This window comes from Monopterus albus, unplaced genomic scaffold, assembly GCF_001952655.1.
Source record: "Monopterus albus unplaced genomic scaffold, M_albus_1.0 scaffold69.1, whole genome shotgun sequence".
Classification (NCBI taxonomy): domain Eukaryota; kingdom Metazoa; phylum Chordata; class Actinopteri; order Synbranchiformes; family Synbranchidae; genus Monopterus; species Monopterus albus.
The window spans coordinates 431,850-447,677 of record NW_018127949.1 but is presented as its reverse complement, the minus strand read 5'-3'; the positions used below and the strand labels follow the sequence as shown (position 1 = coordinate 447,677).

Sequence of the window (15,828 nt, the reverse complement as noted above, 5' to 3'; positions counted from 1 at the left end):
ATATCTGATATGAGATTTCCAGGAGAATTTGTCATCAACTATGACACCTAGAAATTTTATTTCATGTACTCGTTCTATATTAGCTCCCCCAATTTTCAATTGAAGTTCATTATCTAGTCTACGATTCCCAAATACCATAAATTTAGTTTTATCCAAATTCAGAGATACTATATTACTGTCACACTATTTCTTTATCTTCTCAAGTTCCTGTGTAACCCGTCCAGAGAGTTGCTGTAGGTTTTCACCCGATGCCCATATGGTAGTTTCATCAGCAAACAAAACCACTTTCACTAAATCAGAAACCTTGCATATATCATTAATGTATAATATAAATAATTTAGGTCCCAAAACAGAACCCTGAAGAACTCCACATACAATGTCCAGCTCACTCAATTGGTATTCACCCAACTTCACAAATTGACGCCTCTGTGTCAAATAACTTCTGATCCAATTCAAAACCATTCCTCTGATCCCATATTTTTCTAACTTATCCATTAATAACTCATGATTGATTGTGTCAAATGCTTTTTTTAGGTCAACAAATATTCCCACCGTGTATTTCTTCTCATCCATAGCACTTGTAATGTCCTCCATCAGGTCGGTAATGGCCAAAGATGTCGATCGGTTCGACCTAAAACCATATTGGCAATCCGAGAGGATTTTATGTTTGTCAATAAATGTGTCTAATCTGATGCAAAATGACCACAAGGATGCAAAAAAACAAATGTACTGTACTCACAAAAAAAGACACAAAATCCTCCTTTGATCTGTGGGCATTGCTCTTATGTAGTAGGGTGGGGGGGCCCATGTCTGTGCTCAAGGGCCCAGTGTCTCATAATCTGTCCCTTGACTGTATATACAGTGCCTTGCGAAAGTATTCGGCCCCCTTGAACTTTGCGACCTTTTGCCACATTTCAGGCTTCAAACATAAAGATATAAAACTGTAATTTTTTGTGAAGAATCAACAACAAGTGGGACACAATCATGAAGTGGAACGAAATTTATTGGATATTTCAAACTTTTTTAACAAATAAAAAACTGAAACATTGGGCATGCAAAATTATTCAGCCCCCTTAAGTTAATACTTTGTAGCGCCACCTTTTGCTGCGATTACAGCTGTAAGTCGCTTGGGGTATGTCTCTATCAGTTTTGCACATCGAGAGACTGAAATTTTTGCCCATTCCTCCTTGCAAAACAGCTCGAGCTCAGTGAGATTGGATGGAGAGCGTTTGTGAACAGCAGTTTTCAGTTCTTTCCACAGATTCTCAATTGGATTCAGGTCTGGACTTTGACTTGGCCATTCTAACACCTGGATATGTTTAGTTTTGAACCATTCCATTGTAGATTTTGCTTTATGTTTTGGATCATTGTCTTGTTGGAAGACAAATCTCCATCCCAGTCTCAGGTCTTTTGCAGACTCCATCAGGTTTCCATCCAGAATGGTCCTGTATTTGGCTCCATCCATCTTCCCATCAATTTTAACCACCTTCCCTGTCCCTGCTGAAGAAAAGCAGCCCCAAACCATGATGCTGCCACCACCATGTCTGACAGTGGGGATGGTGTGTTCAGGGTGATGAGCTGTGTTGCTTTTACGCCAAACATAACATTTTGCATTGTTGCCAAAAAGTTCGATTTTGGTTTCATCTGACCAGAGCACCTTCTTCCACATGTTTGGTGTGTCTCCCAGGTGGCTTGTGGCAAACTTTAAACAACACTTTTTATGGATATCTTTAAGAAATGGCTTTCTTCTTGCCACTCTTCCATAAAGGCCAGATTTGTGCAGTATACGACTGATTGTTGTCCTATGGACAGAGTCTCCCACCTCAGCTGTAGATCTCTGCAGTTCATCCAGAGTGATCATGGGCCTCTTGGCTGCATCTCTGATCAGTCTTCTCCTTGTATGAGCTGAAAGTTTAGAGGGACGGCCAGGTCTTGGTAGATTTGCAGTGGTCTGATACTCCTTCCATTTCAATATTATCGCTTGCACAGTGCTCCTTGGGATGTTTAAAGCTTGGGAAATCTTTTTGTATCCAAATCCGGCTTTAAACTTCTCCACAACAGTATCTCGGACCTGCCTGGTGTGTTCCTTGTTCTTCATGATGCTCTCTGCGCTTTAAACAGACCTCTGAGACTATCACAGTGCAGGTGCATTTATACGGAGACTTGATTACACACAGGTGGATTCTATTTATCATCATTAGTCATTTAGGTCAACATTGGATCATTCAGAGATCCTCACTGAACTTCTGGAGAGAGTTTGCTGCACTGAAAGTAAAGGGGCTGAATAATTTTGCACGCCCAATTATTCAGTTTTTTATTTGTTAAAAAAGTTTGAAATATCCAATAAATTTCGTTCCACTTCATGATTGTGTCCCACTTGTTGTTGATTCTTCACAAAAAATTACAGTTTTATATCTTTATGTTTGAAGCCTGAAATGTGGCAAAAGGTCGCAAAGTTCAAGGGGGCCGAATACTTTCGCAAGGCACTGTATGCAAACCATGTTGTTGTTTTTTGTATTTTGCAAAGTTCTCAAAACAAAATAGTTTTCTTCCATTTAACATTTCAAAAGAAGCTTTAAAGGATAAGGTCGGTCATTTTTTATATTAACAGCATTTTCAGCAATCCCCATACAAAAACTAAAACCAAAAATTAATTCCTCACGGTTCATGTTGGTCATATAAAAATAATAAACAGCTGATTTTAAAATGGACCAAACAAACCTTAAATGTATTTAGGTTATATGTCGGTCTAATTACTTACACGTAAATTGAGTGTTTTTCTATTATTGTATTACCTATTGCTGTCACTGATGTCAATCACAGTAACACATTCTGTAGAGGTTGTGGCAATTATTTCAAGCAATGACTAACACCATAAAGAATGTAATTATATACTGCATGTAAATTAATGGGGGCATACAGTATACACTGAAAAAGAGTAGGGAACAGCCTCCACAGTAGCTAAAAATACCACTGGTATTATATATTTCATTTTGCACTTATACAAACCTACATTGTGGATTTGTAATTATTCCATCTTTACATATGTTGTTTGTCACTGTTAAAAAAGGAAACAATTGCCTTATTACATTTAATGTAAGTTAAGCTAAATGGCTGCTGGTTATAGCTTCATGTTTATCATATAGGCATAAGACTGGGATCAAGATTCTCAAGCATACTGTAGTTTCAAAAATCTTGGGTTATTCTTTTCACTGCTAATGATATGCACATAGCTCTAAAATGTCAGACATATGACAAAATATAAAATGCTAATTAAAACAGATCATCTTACTGTTATTTCTATTAATTATTTAGATAAGGACATAAATTTATGTGGCTCAGTTAATCATTTTCGCTCACATAACAGAAGAGCAGGAAAGGTCAGCCTTATTCTAAGACATTGTTTTAACTGGCTGTACATGTTCTCTGAGTCTTAACAATGAATTTATATTCAGGAAATTCACAGCCACTCAAAACACTCTTAATGTTGTATTCAGATGAACAGTGAATATTGTCAGGCTTTCAAGCCGTCAAAACCACATTAATCTTTCAGTGTACTGTTGACTTTTGATAATGCTTTCAGGGTACATGGACCTTGAGACATACAGTGTGAATATTTGCCAGAACTATAATAAAAATTTCATAAGCAAGGTTTTCTTGTCACAACAAAAACCCTATCAGACCCTGATTTAGATCTTTCAAATGCCTACCACCGTTCCCCATGAACCCTTTTTGTGGATGTGCTTATACTATATCCCTTAATTCAAGATTCAAGATTCAAAGCGTTTATTGTCATATGTAAGGCTTGCTCATCAAAGCAGAAATAGTCCAAGGTTGTGTAACCGTAATGTAACCATGATAATAAACAATAACAACACTCTAGGCTGCAGACTGTACTCCCACTCAGTCTGGACTGAGCTTTTTTATTTCAGACATCCTTTATAACAGGACTCCATATTAAAACATTACCTAAAAAAACCTTATACTATATGAAAAGAATTACATTATAGTGAGAATCGGTCTGTGATAGCTGCACAGTGCGATATAGACACACAAATATAAAAAGCAAAAACCACTTACATTTGCTTGTATGATGACCAGGTACCGCGTGATCTCCTCATAGTTGAGTCTTTCTCTAAGAATGACGGAGCCAAACAGCGTCAAGGGGATGTCAAAGGTTCTGTTGGCTGTCTAAAACACACACGGATACATTACAAGTGAGTAATATTACAGGGTCAACTGTTAATTTTCTTACCTTTTCAGAGATTAGACAAGTTATGACAGGTCATAACAGTGAGAGGACTAGAGAAATTACAGCAGTAAAAGTGTAGTAGCCTGCTGAGATTATGATTTCACTATTATGTTCCGTTAAAACAAATACAGACGTTTCACAGCTAAAGGCAATGTATTTTCACGAGTTTGGTAGTATAGGAACAAAAAACAAGTCATAATAAGGAGGAGTCAGAAGGGATCAATTGTAAACAAAGCAAGCAGGTAAAACAGGCGTAAGTAGCAAGAGCTAAGACTGTCAGACATGAACTTGGTTCATAACATTTGTACATATATTTAAGGACTAAAAACCTCAGTGCTTTCACAATATAATGATGATCTGATCATACAATAAAGCTTCTTGGGGAAACACAAAATGAGAGATTAAAGATAATGTATTATATCTCCCATCACGATGCAGGTAAATGATACAATCTTCAGAAATAATCAGTCAATCTTTGAACAATATTGTATGCCTGGTTCATCTGTTCCTGGGGTCTGATATAGCTTATGTAAAAGGTGTCAGTCAGCTAAACTCTGACATGGGGAAAGTGGAATACTGTTCCAACAGGAATTTTACATTCAAATTTTCCAAACCTTCATATTTCAGTTTTTCTAGAGAGGGACTAAATAAGGGACTGATAAGATATAAAGTGGTTTTTGATTTCAAGACACGAGTTGGTTATCAACCTACTGTTTATTGGACTCACACAGCACTGAAGGGATACTGGGCCCAAATACTGCTATGGTGTCAATTTTAAACAATGAAATACATAAATATGTAAATTTGCATGTTTCCTTGTAGATTCTGTCCCATTTTGCTTGACATTTTTTCTCAGTTGTGATAAATTTATGAATCCAAATTCTGACTTTTTACCACAGCTATGGTGCTAAACCAATGGCCTACATAATGAGATGAACATCAGGTTTTGTTCAGGAGGCTTGTGGACAACCTACCGGGTCATTCGGGTTGTACTGGACGGTGTACTCTATCTGTCCGTTGGGACCGTCATCAATGTCTATTGCCCCGTTGTTCCCCGAGAAGCCAGAGAAGATAGTTGTTCCTACTGGCGTCAGCTAAAAACACAACAGAGACATGAAAATTTCGGCATCTGTCTACAAATTCAAATGCCAAACACGTAAAAGCTTTCATACTGTACTTTCTATCACAGATATTCAACCGCTCTAATTCTTCTTTTTGTTCATTTTTTATGCCTTGTCGTCTGCATCTACTGTCTGTATGTGGCAGAGAAGAGGGACGGACACATTAAAAAAACTCCATAAGGGCTCTTGGTACCCCACTGTCTCAACAAAACAAACAGAAAATGACTTGCAGTTTTATGTTTATTGTGCTCAAATGGGGCTTGAGAAGGAAGATCAGCTTGCTGCTTTTAGTGTGCTTTCATTTTTCACTGGAAATAAAATGAAACAAAGGCAGCGTGGTTTGTCCAACTTTCTTTCTATAGTCTGTCTCATACCTGGGGACTATTTGCTATTCCTCATTGCCCCAAGTAATAAAAGTCTGAGATAAAAGTGTAAAATTGGATGTTAGAAAATCATGCGTGTATGCAAAGGGTGCTTGTCACAAGACGTTATATCCAGAGGTGTCTCTATATTTTTACTCTCCCCAGCTACATACATGAGAAGGTCAGAATATTAGGAACACCTTTGAATATAATGTAGACCAGTCCAGCACCACCTTTAACTATGACCTCAATAATAGACATATAATTGAATTTATACATTTATGACAATTTCACCAAATACTGAAATATTTTGAGCTTCATAAACACAGATGTCAAGGCAGAAGTCTCTCCATCCATTATCTATACCACTTATTCATGAATAGGGTCAAAGGCGGGGGGGGCTGGAGCCAATCCCAGCTGACATTGGGCGAGGTACACCCTGGATGGGTCGCCAGTCTATCACAGGGCTGATGTGTAGACAAACCACAGACACACACACACACACACAGCCAGGGGAATTTTAGAGTCACCAGTCAACCTAAGCCGCATGTCTTTGTACAGTGAGAGGAAGCCCGAGTACCCGGAGAGAACCCACGCAGGCACAGGGAGAACATGCAAACTCCACAGGCATGCAAAAGCCCCAGGTCAGGCCGGGCTCGAACTGGGAACCTTCTTGCTTAAGGCAGAAGTGTTACACTGAATTGCATACAGGTGTACCTAATAAAGTGTCTGGTACTTTTGTACACTTGCAACAAGATCACTTTCAAATAGAGAAAGGAGAAGCTAGTTATTCAGAATTTTCAGTTAATATAAATTTTTTTCCTGAGGAAAACTCCCAGTAAGAGTTGAACACTTGCCACAGCTCATGACAGGAAGCCATGTGCCTTGGGATCTGTGATTAGGTGTCAAAACCAAAGTCTAATCTCCAGACAGCACAAGAAACCTGTGAGATTAAGTTCAATTTAGCAGCACCAATAACGTATTACATCATTCCCCACAACAGGGTTATCTCTGCCTCTCACTGATCAAACAATGGTCTTCTTATGCTGTCTCTTTGCCGCTTTTGGGTACAGCGCTAATGAAACAACTCCAGGCTCGGGCACTGGCACCAGCTCATGAAATCAGCCACAGGGATCACTTTCCACTTATAAGCTGTGTGCTAGATGTTCTTGTAAATAACCATATTGCCTCTCTGTGTGTCTTAATCTGTCTGACTCACTTTCTTGCACTCAATAAATGTTAGTAATAGACAAAGAGTATGTTTAATATAGATAAAGTTGGACAAACTCCTCAGTTGCTCTCTCAGTATTAAATTTACTGCATTAGGTGGTGGGAGTTAGTGAATTAGACAATAGCTGTCTGCCTATTAAGAATAAACTATAAACCAGAATAAATCTGCTTCTGCTTTGAAATTATTGCCCACATCATGATAAAAGGATTCACTATTTTTTTTGTTATTACCACCAAACAGACTATATTTACCTTGGCCTGGCAAAGGAATCATATTTTAGAGTTTTTTATGATGCATCTCCTAAATTGCATGGTGGTCGTTGAAGTGAATGGAGGGAACTGTTTTAGTCGGAGTAATGAGAAACTGGAGAGCTGTAAGAAGTGGCGGGGTGGAGGAGGAGGAAGCCAACCAGAGATATATAGAGTGTGGCAGAGGAAAGGTGGAGAGGTTGTGAAAAGGTGACATAATGAAGAGCAGGGAGTGGTGAAGGGGCATAGGATTGGGGGAGAGCTGCAGAAACAGAGGAGAGGCCAAGAGAGAAAAAGAGAGAGGTTGAAAAGACAGATTGAGTTAGACAGGCTGTGGAAGACTGTATAATGAGATATTCTACTGGGTTTGCCTAGGTCTGTGCTGACAGCAGGCTACATGTATCCTTGTCCAGTTTAAGTCTGCCCTCTTCAAGTTAAATTCTGCTTCCAGAGACTCTGCAGAACACACTAGGCGTGGGTTTGGCATCTTAAATCTATTCTGGAAGTCTCAAAACAACAGATTTAGATCCTTTCCTTGGCTGCCCATGAAATTTTTTTTCTACTTACAGTGGTGCTGTCTGACAGCAAAATGCCATGTACAGTACTATTTGGTGGAGATTTTTAAGTAAAAACACACAGCAGTATGCAGGCTAGGCTAGGCTACATTTTCTGAGTGCAGGTCACCACTGTGTCAATGCAGCCACTAACTGTGGCTTTGTTAGCGTCACACATTAGTCCCAGAGCAGTATGGGGAAAAGTCAGTCTAGTACAAATGATCTGCTGCCCTCATGCTGGGCTGGACTGTAGCTTTCTCCACTCTACAGTCTCTAGCCCGTGAGTCCTGTCCCTGCCATTGTGACAGACAGCAGCACTCCAGGGTAAGTGCAATTTAGCTGAAAGTATTTCTTAAGAATTCTTTCCGACTTCACTACATCTCTGTGAGGATTGTGTATGTATATACAGTATGTGTGACAGTGTTCACTCTGCATGTGTGAGTGTTTTACCTCATTGACAGCAACATAGTATCTTGGCTGCTGGAAACGTGGCACGTTGTCGTTGCGATCTCGAACAACGATGCGGACCTCGTGTAAAATCACCGTGCCTATCAACTCGTTAGTACACTGAACCTGAACTACAATGGAATGGATATTGGAGGGAGGCTGGGAAAGCAGAGTAACAGATAGAGATTATTAGGGAAAGCACAACACAAATAAAACACAACTCACTGCCAGGCTCATTCATTTGACTTTTTTTGCCAAATCAGACGTTCAAAAACACATCCTGGATTACTTTATAGAGCAAAACAACAGGAGCCTGGTTGTCTTTCAGAGAAGATGGAGCTAAAACTTTGAGCATTTATCCTTTGTCGCAAAGTGAAAAAAAAAAAAAGCCAAAAGAAAAACGCAAATACTGTCTTTGTCTGCTTTAACAACATTAAATTAAATGCGCAGTGGTAGTTCTTGTTCCATTCTGAGCTTGTGTGATCTTTTCACTAAATTTCTATTTGTCTCAGATTGAAGAGTCAAAACAAACAGAAGAAGATAGTATAAAAGATAAAAACTGAAAAGGACACTCAAAATGTGCACAGAATGAGCATAGACAAGACTAAAATTGAACAGTTCATTTGCCTTACATCTCTATCCAGAACACGCCCGGTACTGTTGAGGTAAAGGGCCTGTTTGGAAGGGTCCAGGAGCACCCAGTAGTCGTAGTTGTCCCTTAGAGACAGAGAGATGGTACGATTCTGACCCTGTGCCACGCCATTTATCTGCATGTTCTCCACTAACAGTGTTCCTGGGAACACAATAAAAAGACTTGTAACACTTGAATTAACCCCACAGAAAGCCCTCTTTTTTCATTTTCTAATACAGGCTGTAGCCAAGAGTCAAGGGAAATTAGATGAAGCAAACAGAAGAAGGGAGACAGAGTAAAAAGCATGTGAAATTCAGTAAAATTAAATTAAGCAAGTCAGACCAGATACATGGAATACTTAACTCCAACTGGAGTACAACATAAAGTCAACATTTCAGGGAGAGAGAGAGAGAGAGAGCTGGGCTTCTAAGATACAACGAATGTTCTAATGACCACAGTGTTTCATCTGCATGGTTTTCACAGAAAAAAAACAATACAAGTAAATGTTTTAATAAGACAGGCAGATGCAAGAAAACACAGCTGACTGTGGGTGAGCAAGCACTTTGGGAATGAGAGGAACATAGAAAGACAGACAGAGAGAGAGAGTCAGAGATACAAACAGGGAGATGAGATGATCTAAATTGAATCTGTCAGCCATATATTTTCAAGCGATGCATATTAACTCAATCGATACAAAACCAAGGGAGGTTGTAGCAGAAGAGGGCAAGGGGTCAATGAGGTTTCATAAGAAGAAAGCAAAGGTGGATTGATTATCAGACAGACAAGTGCGCTTCAAAGAAACATCCTCACTTTATTGGTGATTGATGGAGTCAATTAAAACCAAGCGCTTCTGCCAAAATTCACTGAGTATATCAAATATCTCAGTATTAAAAACTCACACAGTCTAGAGATGTGAAACGACATATTGCTGGGTTTCACAAATAAAGTGCCACTGTGGTGTTAGTGTTAAGTATTCTTATTTACACATAAATACTCATTTTGTTTAATCGGTTTCATAAACTAATTGTGATGAAAATGCATAGCCATTCCCTGTTGAGGGTCATTTTTAAGATTAATGGAAAATATAAGAAAACTGTGGAAAAAAAAACTATGTGAGGAAGAAATCAAAAATTTTAATTATTGACTGTGCTCCAAATCACAAGAAACATATTAGCAGGCGCTAGACACTGCATTATTAACCTAAAAACCACTGTATGTGTATGTGTGAGAGAACAGACATAATTATCTTTTTTAATTTGGCATCTGGCCTTTGACACATACTATAGCACACACATACAGTAGATCAGTACACCTGCATACTAATACACGCCCACAATAAATCAGTCTTGTGCTAGGGCATGTTTTGCACACACACACACCTCCCTGAGGTCATCACGTACAGGGTCCGTACACAGACTTACATTCATTTCCAGGAGCCTTTCCCTAACCTTAACTAGAAACACTACTTGCCCTAATACCTAACCAAAGCTGACACTTGCTCTAACCTTACACACCATCATTTTTGCAAAATTCGATTAATTAGTTGTGGGGCCCAGCCTCTGGGTCCCTGCATTTGACTTCTAGTCCCCACAAAGCAGTGTCCTCCCAGTGTTCTGTCCCCACAAGTATATATCGATAAAGCCACACACAGAACAATCTCATACTGTATCTGATCTGGCAGATATAAAATTGGGTCATGGCCTTCTGTGCTACCATGGAAACTTTGCCAAATGCCTTGCCGTGATTTGCTAATGTTAAATAAACGAGGAAATTGAATGAAATTGGTTTCTTTGTATGAGAAATGGGATAGAAGATGGAATTCATTAGGGGAGTTTCATTCCTTCCCATCTTACGGCTATGTGTCCTCTGCTCCTGTCTCACAAAATGTCTGGAAAAAACACAAGCACAGACGAGGAGGGACGAAACAGAGAGTGCCTACACCTTGTATGACTATGTAATTTAATTCCATAGAGCGTCTCATATCAATGAGCTCTTTTCACAGTGACCTCACCTTATAGGATGTGTGACTGAGCAGCACCAGATTAAATTGACCCATGTGTTAAAGCCTACAGGAAAAACTGCATAAAGCTGTGTGTGCAGCAACACAGAGAGTGGAAGGAAGGAATCCTGGAAAGGAACTACAAAGAGCAATTAGAGGGTAAGAAAAATGAGAAATATAGCAGAGGGGAGTGAACTGAGAACGACTGGACTGACTAACGTAATAGAAATAAAGAATAAAGAGAATATTGGTAGATAATAGGGAGAAATGAGTGCTGTGGCAGTGCATTAATAGAAGTTTTACAGGACATTAGTTTAGCTGTATGTGGCGACACTGGTGGGATGTCAGCCAGATAGGAGCCATGGACCGAGAAGTAATCTTCACATCTACAAGCAACTTCAGCTCTTAGATGATGGGGAAAGATGGATTCAAGGCAAATACACATGGAACACCCATCAAAATAGAAGTAATGTGCTTAGGCCTAGATAAACCCTGTATATCTGCAGTTTTTCTTGACAAAGAATATACAGAACAATTTTAAAGAAAAATGTTAGTTGTATTTAAGGCAACAATTTGCCTTTTGTTTCCATTCATTAATAATAATCCATTCATTCAATAATATACATTTTGACTCTGGCAGGGGTGGCACCAGGGCCCGCCACTCAGATTCTGGGGGTGGCCAGTGCCGCTGCACGCACACTGGTCTTTACTGGTCTTTCTTTACTGGTCCCAAGTCAGTCTGTGGGTGGCTTTATGTTCAGAATGCAGTTGTGAAATCTAAAGTAAAATTTCATGGACTTTTCATTGCTCTATTTCATGGAACAAAGGAGTGTGAATATTACTTTCCTTTGTTATCTACATTTATTATTACAGCAATAAACGTTGAAGTGTGGTTTTGTTGATTTGCAAGTGAAAAGACATCAAGCTGTCTGTTCAAATTTCATTGAAAGTTCAGTGTTTATTTCAATGACATTTCAAATGCTATATTTTCAACCTTTACCGGCTTTTACAAGATTTCTCTGTCATATTTCTTGGCAGATATGGCTAAAGCATAAAATCCTTTCATATATTAAAGCACCAGTTTACAAATAGTATGCCACTGCAGTAGCTTATTTGCTTCTGCCTTCAACATGGAGTCATCTGAGATTTTCTGATGTTTACATACATCACTGCATTTGGATACCACCCTTCAGTCATGCTGTATTTATTCTATATGATCTCTGCTTCACCACTCAAAACTACACATTTCTTGTCATTAGTTTCTCCAGAGAAAAAAAAGGAAGAGAAGTCAGCAAATGAAAGACAAAAACTAAATAAATGGCATATTCTGTCTTAGCCCTCGTCATTGACAACCTGTCCGGGTGATAGTCATCTTACAACACACCAGCATGGTAAATTTAGTCACTTAATTTTATCGGGTACAATCTATCAATGCAGCTTTGAATGCTGTGTTTGTACTGACTTTGGTGCAAAGTTCTCCAACAGCTGCAGCTGTTAGTTCTTCATATCAAATAAAGAACAGACCCTTCAAACTGAGAAATGTAAAAGGAAAATCAACCTATATCTGCGGCGACTGTCACTTAGAAGTTAAGTCAGTTTAATATCATTATGTTTATAACTTGTTTCTAATTTTAGTTATCTTAATTTAACTGAGTTAGTGTTACATTTTCAAAACTTAAATAAGTATAACCAAATCGGATAATGCATGTTCATTCTAAACACAATCATTTCACACAACCTGACAGTCATTTGCATATTTTTCTCAAGGTAATCTGTTTCCTTAACTGGTTAGAATTTAGTGCTGAATGAATAGCTTTGTTTAGTCAGTTTTTTTGAAAGGCCAAGGGCAATCGTTTTATTACATTACCTGAAAAGTTTAGTAAATGTAAAAAAAAAAAGAAAAAGAAAAAGAAAAAAGTTATTTTATTCTTGAGTTTGTGCTTTTGAGTCTGTGTAATTCAGTCTTAATGGCCAGATTTAGGATTTTATCTTTATTAATGCACAAAATATGATACTGATACATGTATTTTAGTAATAACCATAACCCTATTATGAACTGTAGCGATTAAAGCTATTTCAGCAGACCATGTATTGTAGATAATAACCGTTTTATTTGGCTTTGGGTCCTTTGTTTTTTCCCTACCTCTATGTCTGTCCACTCATACTAACACTTTTAATACCTATATTATTAAATTCACAACCCTATTTTCAGCATTATCTTATACCACGACATTTCCCTGAGCAAAAAAATTCCCCCTCTTTGTCCTGGAGTATCTCTCGCTCTCTCTCTTTTACTACAGTAACATGAACCCAAGATAATCACCCTAAAGCGAGACTCTCTATTAACTCTCTAATACTATTTCACAGCCGCAGAGAAATTTATGGCATTATGCATACAAACCATTCTAATAATAAAGTATTCTTCAACAGCCCTGTTAGAAAGATTACCGCTCAGACAGACACGAACACACACTTGTACATATTGTATTTACACAGTGAACACAGATGGGTCAATCGCGGGGCAAACGCCGCGTTGTAAGACAATAAGATGGAGACAAACATTCTGTATATGCATGCATATGGCTATGTGTACACAGACTGTAGCAGCTCTAATTCTTACTGTAAAATCATTCTGTTGCACAGCACTCCATTAAATAGACTAATACAGTTTTACAACAAAATCTATTTCTTTATGAACACAAATGGTCAAACTAGCATTTAGATTTTCTTTTTCCTGGAAATTTCAGGAGGTGGGTTCTCACTTTTCAAAATCCTATTTTTGTCCACTCACTTTTACAGTTTCAAGTGGATTTATTCACATACAGTAAATATCTGTAAATAATTTCTTATTATGGTAGAATGGAGGCGATAAACATGTCGATATGCTCATTGGGGTAGCTTTACATTGTGTGTGCTCACAGCAATACGCTCAACAGCAGCGCTGAGTGATTTGCTGGCTCAGTACTGCCCAGGGCGTCACCTCTCAGGCTACATACAGCCTATTGCCCAAATGTTTGACAAGCAGAGATTACACAGTTCCTGCAGCCTGACAATAGGACCTGCACACATTATATGCACATTCTTTAATTAAGAATGTTAAATGTTAAAAATGTTTCAGTTTGTTTCAAAGAGAAGGAGAGATGCAATATTACATGTAATTGATAAAGAATACAATGTGCATAAATGTGATTTAATTCAAACAAATATATACTGAAAATAAAAAACAACATTGGATAAAGAGGTATCTTACTCTCACTCACACACACACATTTGTTTGCAATCCTCCTGCAGCTTTACAGTGACTTGCATTTCCTGGAGATGTATTCTAGCCTTAACCTGCCCCTAACCCTATCCCCACCGTAACTTTAAACCAAGGTTTCACTCTGAAATTCAATGATTTACATGGCCAGGACCAGCGCCTGGTTGCTATGATGAAGGCCAAGTCCCCACAGAATGTGTGTGTGTAGACAGGTTTGTGAGTAATGCCACACACACACACACACACACAAATACATGCATACATACACATACACGTCCATAAGGATTACTGTGATCAGGTTGCACAATTTAAAACTTTGTAGAAAAGTAGACTATTTCTGAATAGTAATCTACAGGCTAGAGATAAGAGTGTGACAGCCACATAGACCAGCTTGTCTGTGTACATTTCACCTTCCCCCATATGAATTAGTGGCCTTCAGGCTGATATGAGCCTTAATTTACTTGTGACCAAAGTAGGGTTTATAATCATCTATTAAAATGGGATTCCTCTATGAATAACCTCCTCTGAACTTCAGAAAAATTATGTTCATATACACACACACGGGGCTGCACTAAAACACACTACACTCTGAGCAGACTTTGGGATTGTGTTTGTTTATATTCCTCTATAGTGTCTAAGCCATCAAACCAGGAGCCACTAATTAACTAAGAAGGCTTTAAATAATTTGAGCTAACTCTGGAAACAAACACATGCTAAAGATATTTTTTGTGTTGCCCATATAAAAGGTGTCTGAAATCCCTGACAGCCTTATATTTGGTTAGCCAGGTGGCAGGAGATGAGAGGAGAGAAAAAATTTTTCTCAAAAATTCAAGTAGGAGTTGTCATCTACCAAAATCCGGCATCAAATACTAATATTTTTGTCTAACTCAAGGATTTGACACATAACATCGAGGTTTGGGAAACCAAAATAGTTATTTGCAAAAAGAAAGAAATAAAGAAAGAAAGAAAGAGAGAAAGAAAGAAAGAAAGGAAGAAAGAACGAAGACAAATCACTGAGAAAAAAAATAAATAAATCAATAAAATCCAACCATCACACTCCAGGCCACAAAACACAGGCCACATTTGAATTCTTGCTACATATATGGCTTAGTTTGTCTCCATCAGAACAAGTTAGTTATTGCTGTGAATTAATATCATACTGTAGCAACAGTCTGGTAAATACACTTTCAGGTATTGTAATGAATCTTCACATGGGAGACCAATAAAATGATGCCATAGGGATGCAATCAGAATAAAATAATCTCATAAATAATCAGCCTCAAAAATGATTAAGTACACATTTGGAATTTCAATTAATAATTAGAAAAATATATAATTCTTACAGTATTCTCTTGCCACATATTTAATAGAGCTTTCATATTATCCACTTTATACTAAGTATAAAGGAGTAAAACAGCTGAATACTTTACCATTGGGACTCTCTTCATCTATGGCAACAATGGTAGCAGGAGGACCTGACCGAGACAGTTTACATTCTGGGTGAATGAAAAAGAAAAAAGAAACACTGTTACCCTCTGGTACCAATTCTTTATACCAGCATTAAAAAGTAAAATGCCCTTGTAAAGCATAGATAGTTACACCTGAGGGAAAAAGGTTTTAAATGGCATGTACTATCATGGTTTTTCCTTTGTCACTTTTTCAAATGTAATTAGACTCTACCAAGCACAGTACACATGATACAGTATGTCAGATGTGGAAAGAGT

At 38.1% G+C, this 15,828-nt stretch overlaps 1 protein-coding gene across 1 annotated transcript in view; it reads right to left on the bottom strand.

Annotated features, from left to right (window-relative positions):
* LOC109962900 (protocadherin-15-like) overlaps positions 1-15,828 on the bottom strand; it is a 153,740-nt gene that overhangs the window by 101,813 nt on the left and 36,099 nt on the right. The window contains exons 4-8 of the mRNA XM_020605022.1: positions 15,535-15,600; positions 8,848-9,008; positions 8,219-8,374; positions 5,227-5,346; positions 4,081-4,191 (exon numbers count right to left, since the gene is read on the bottom strand). Coding sequence (XP_020460678.1) covers positions 4,081-4,191; positions 5,227-5,346; positions 8,219-8,374; positions 8,848-9,008; positions 15,535-15,600 — 614 coding nt within the window. The remainder of the gene's footprint in view (positions 1-4,080; positions 4,192-5,226; positions 5,347-8,218; positions 8,375-8,847; positions 9,009-15,534; positions 15,601-15,828) is intronic.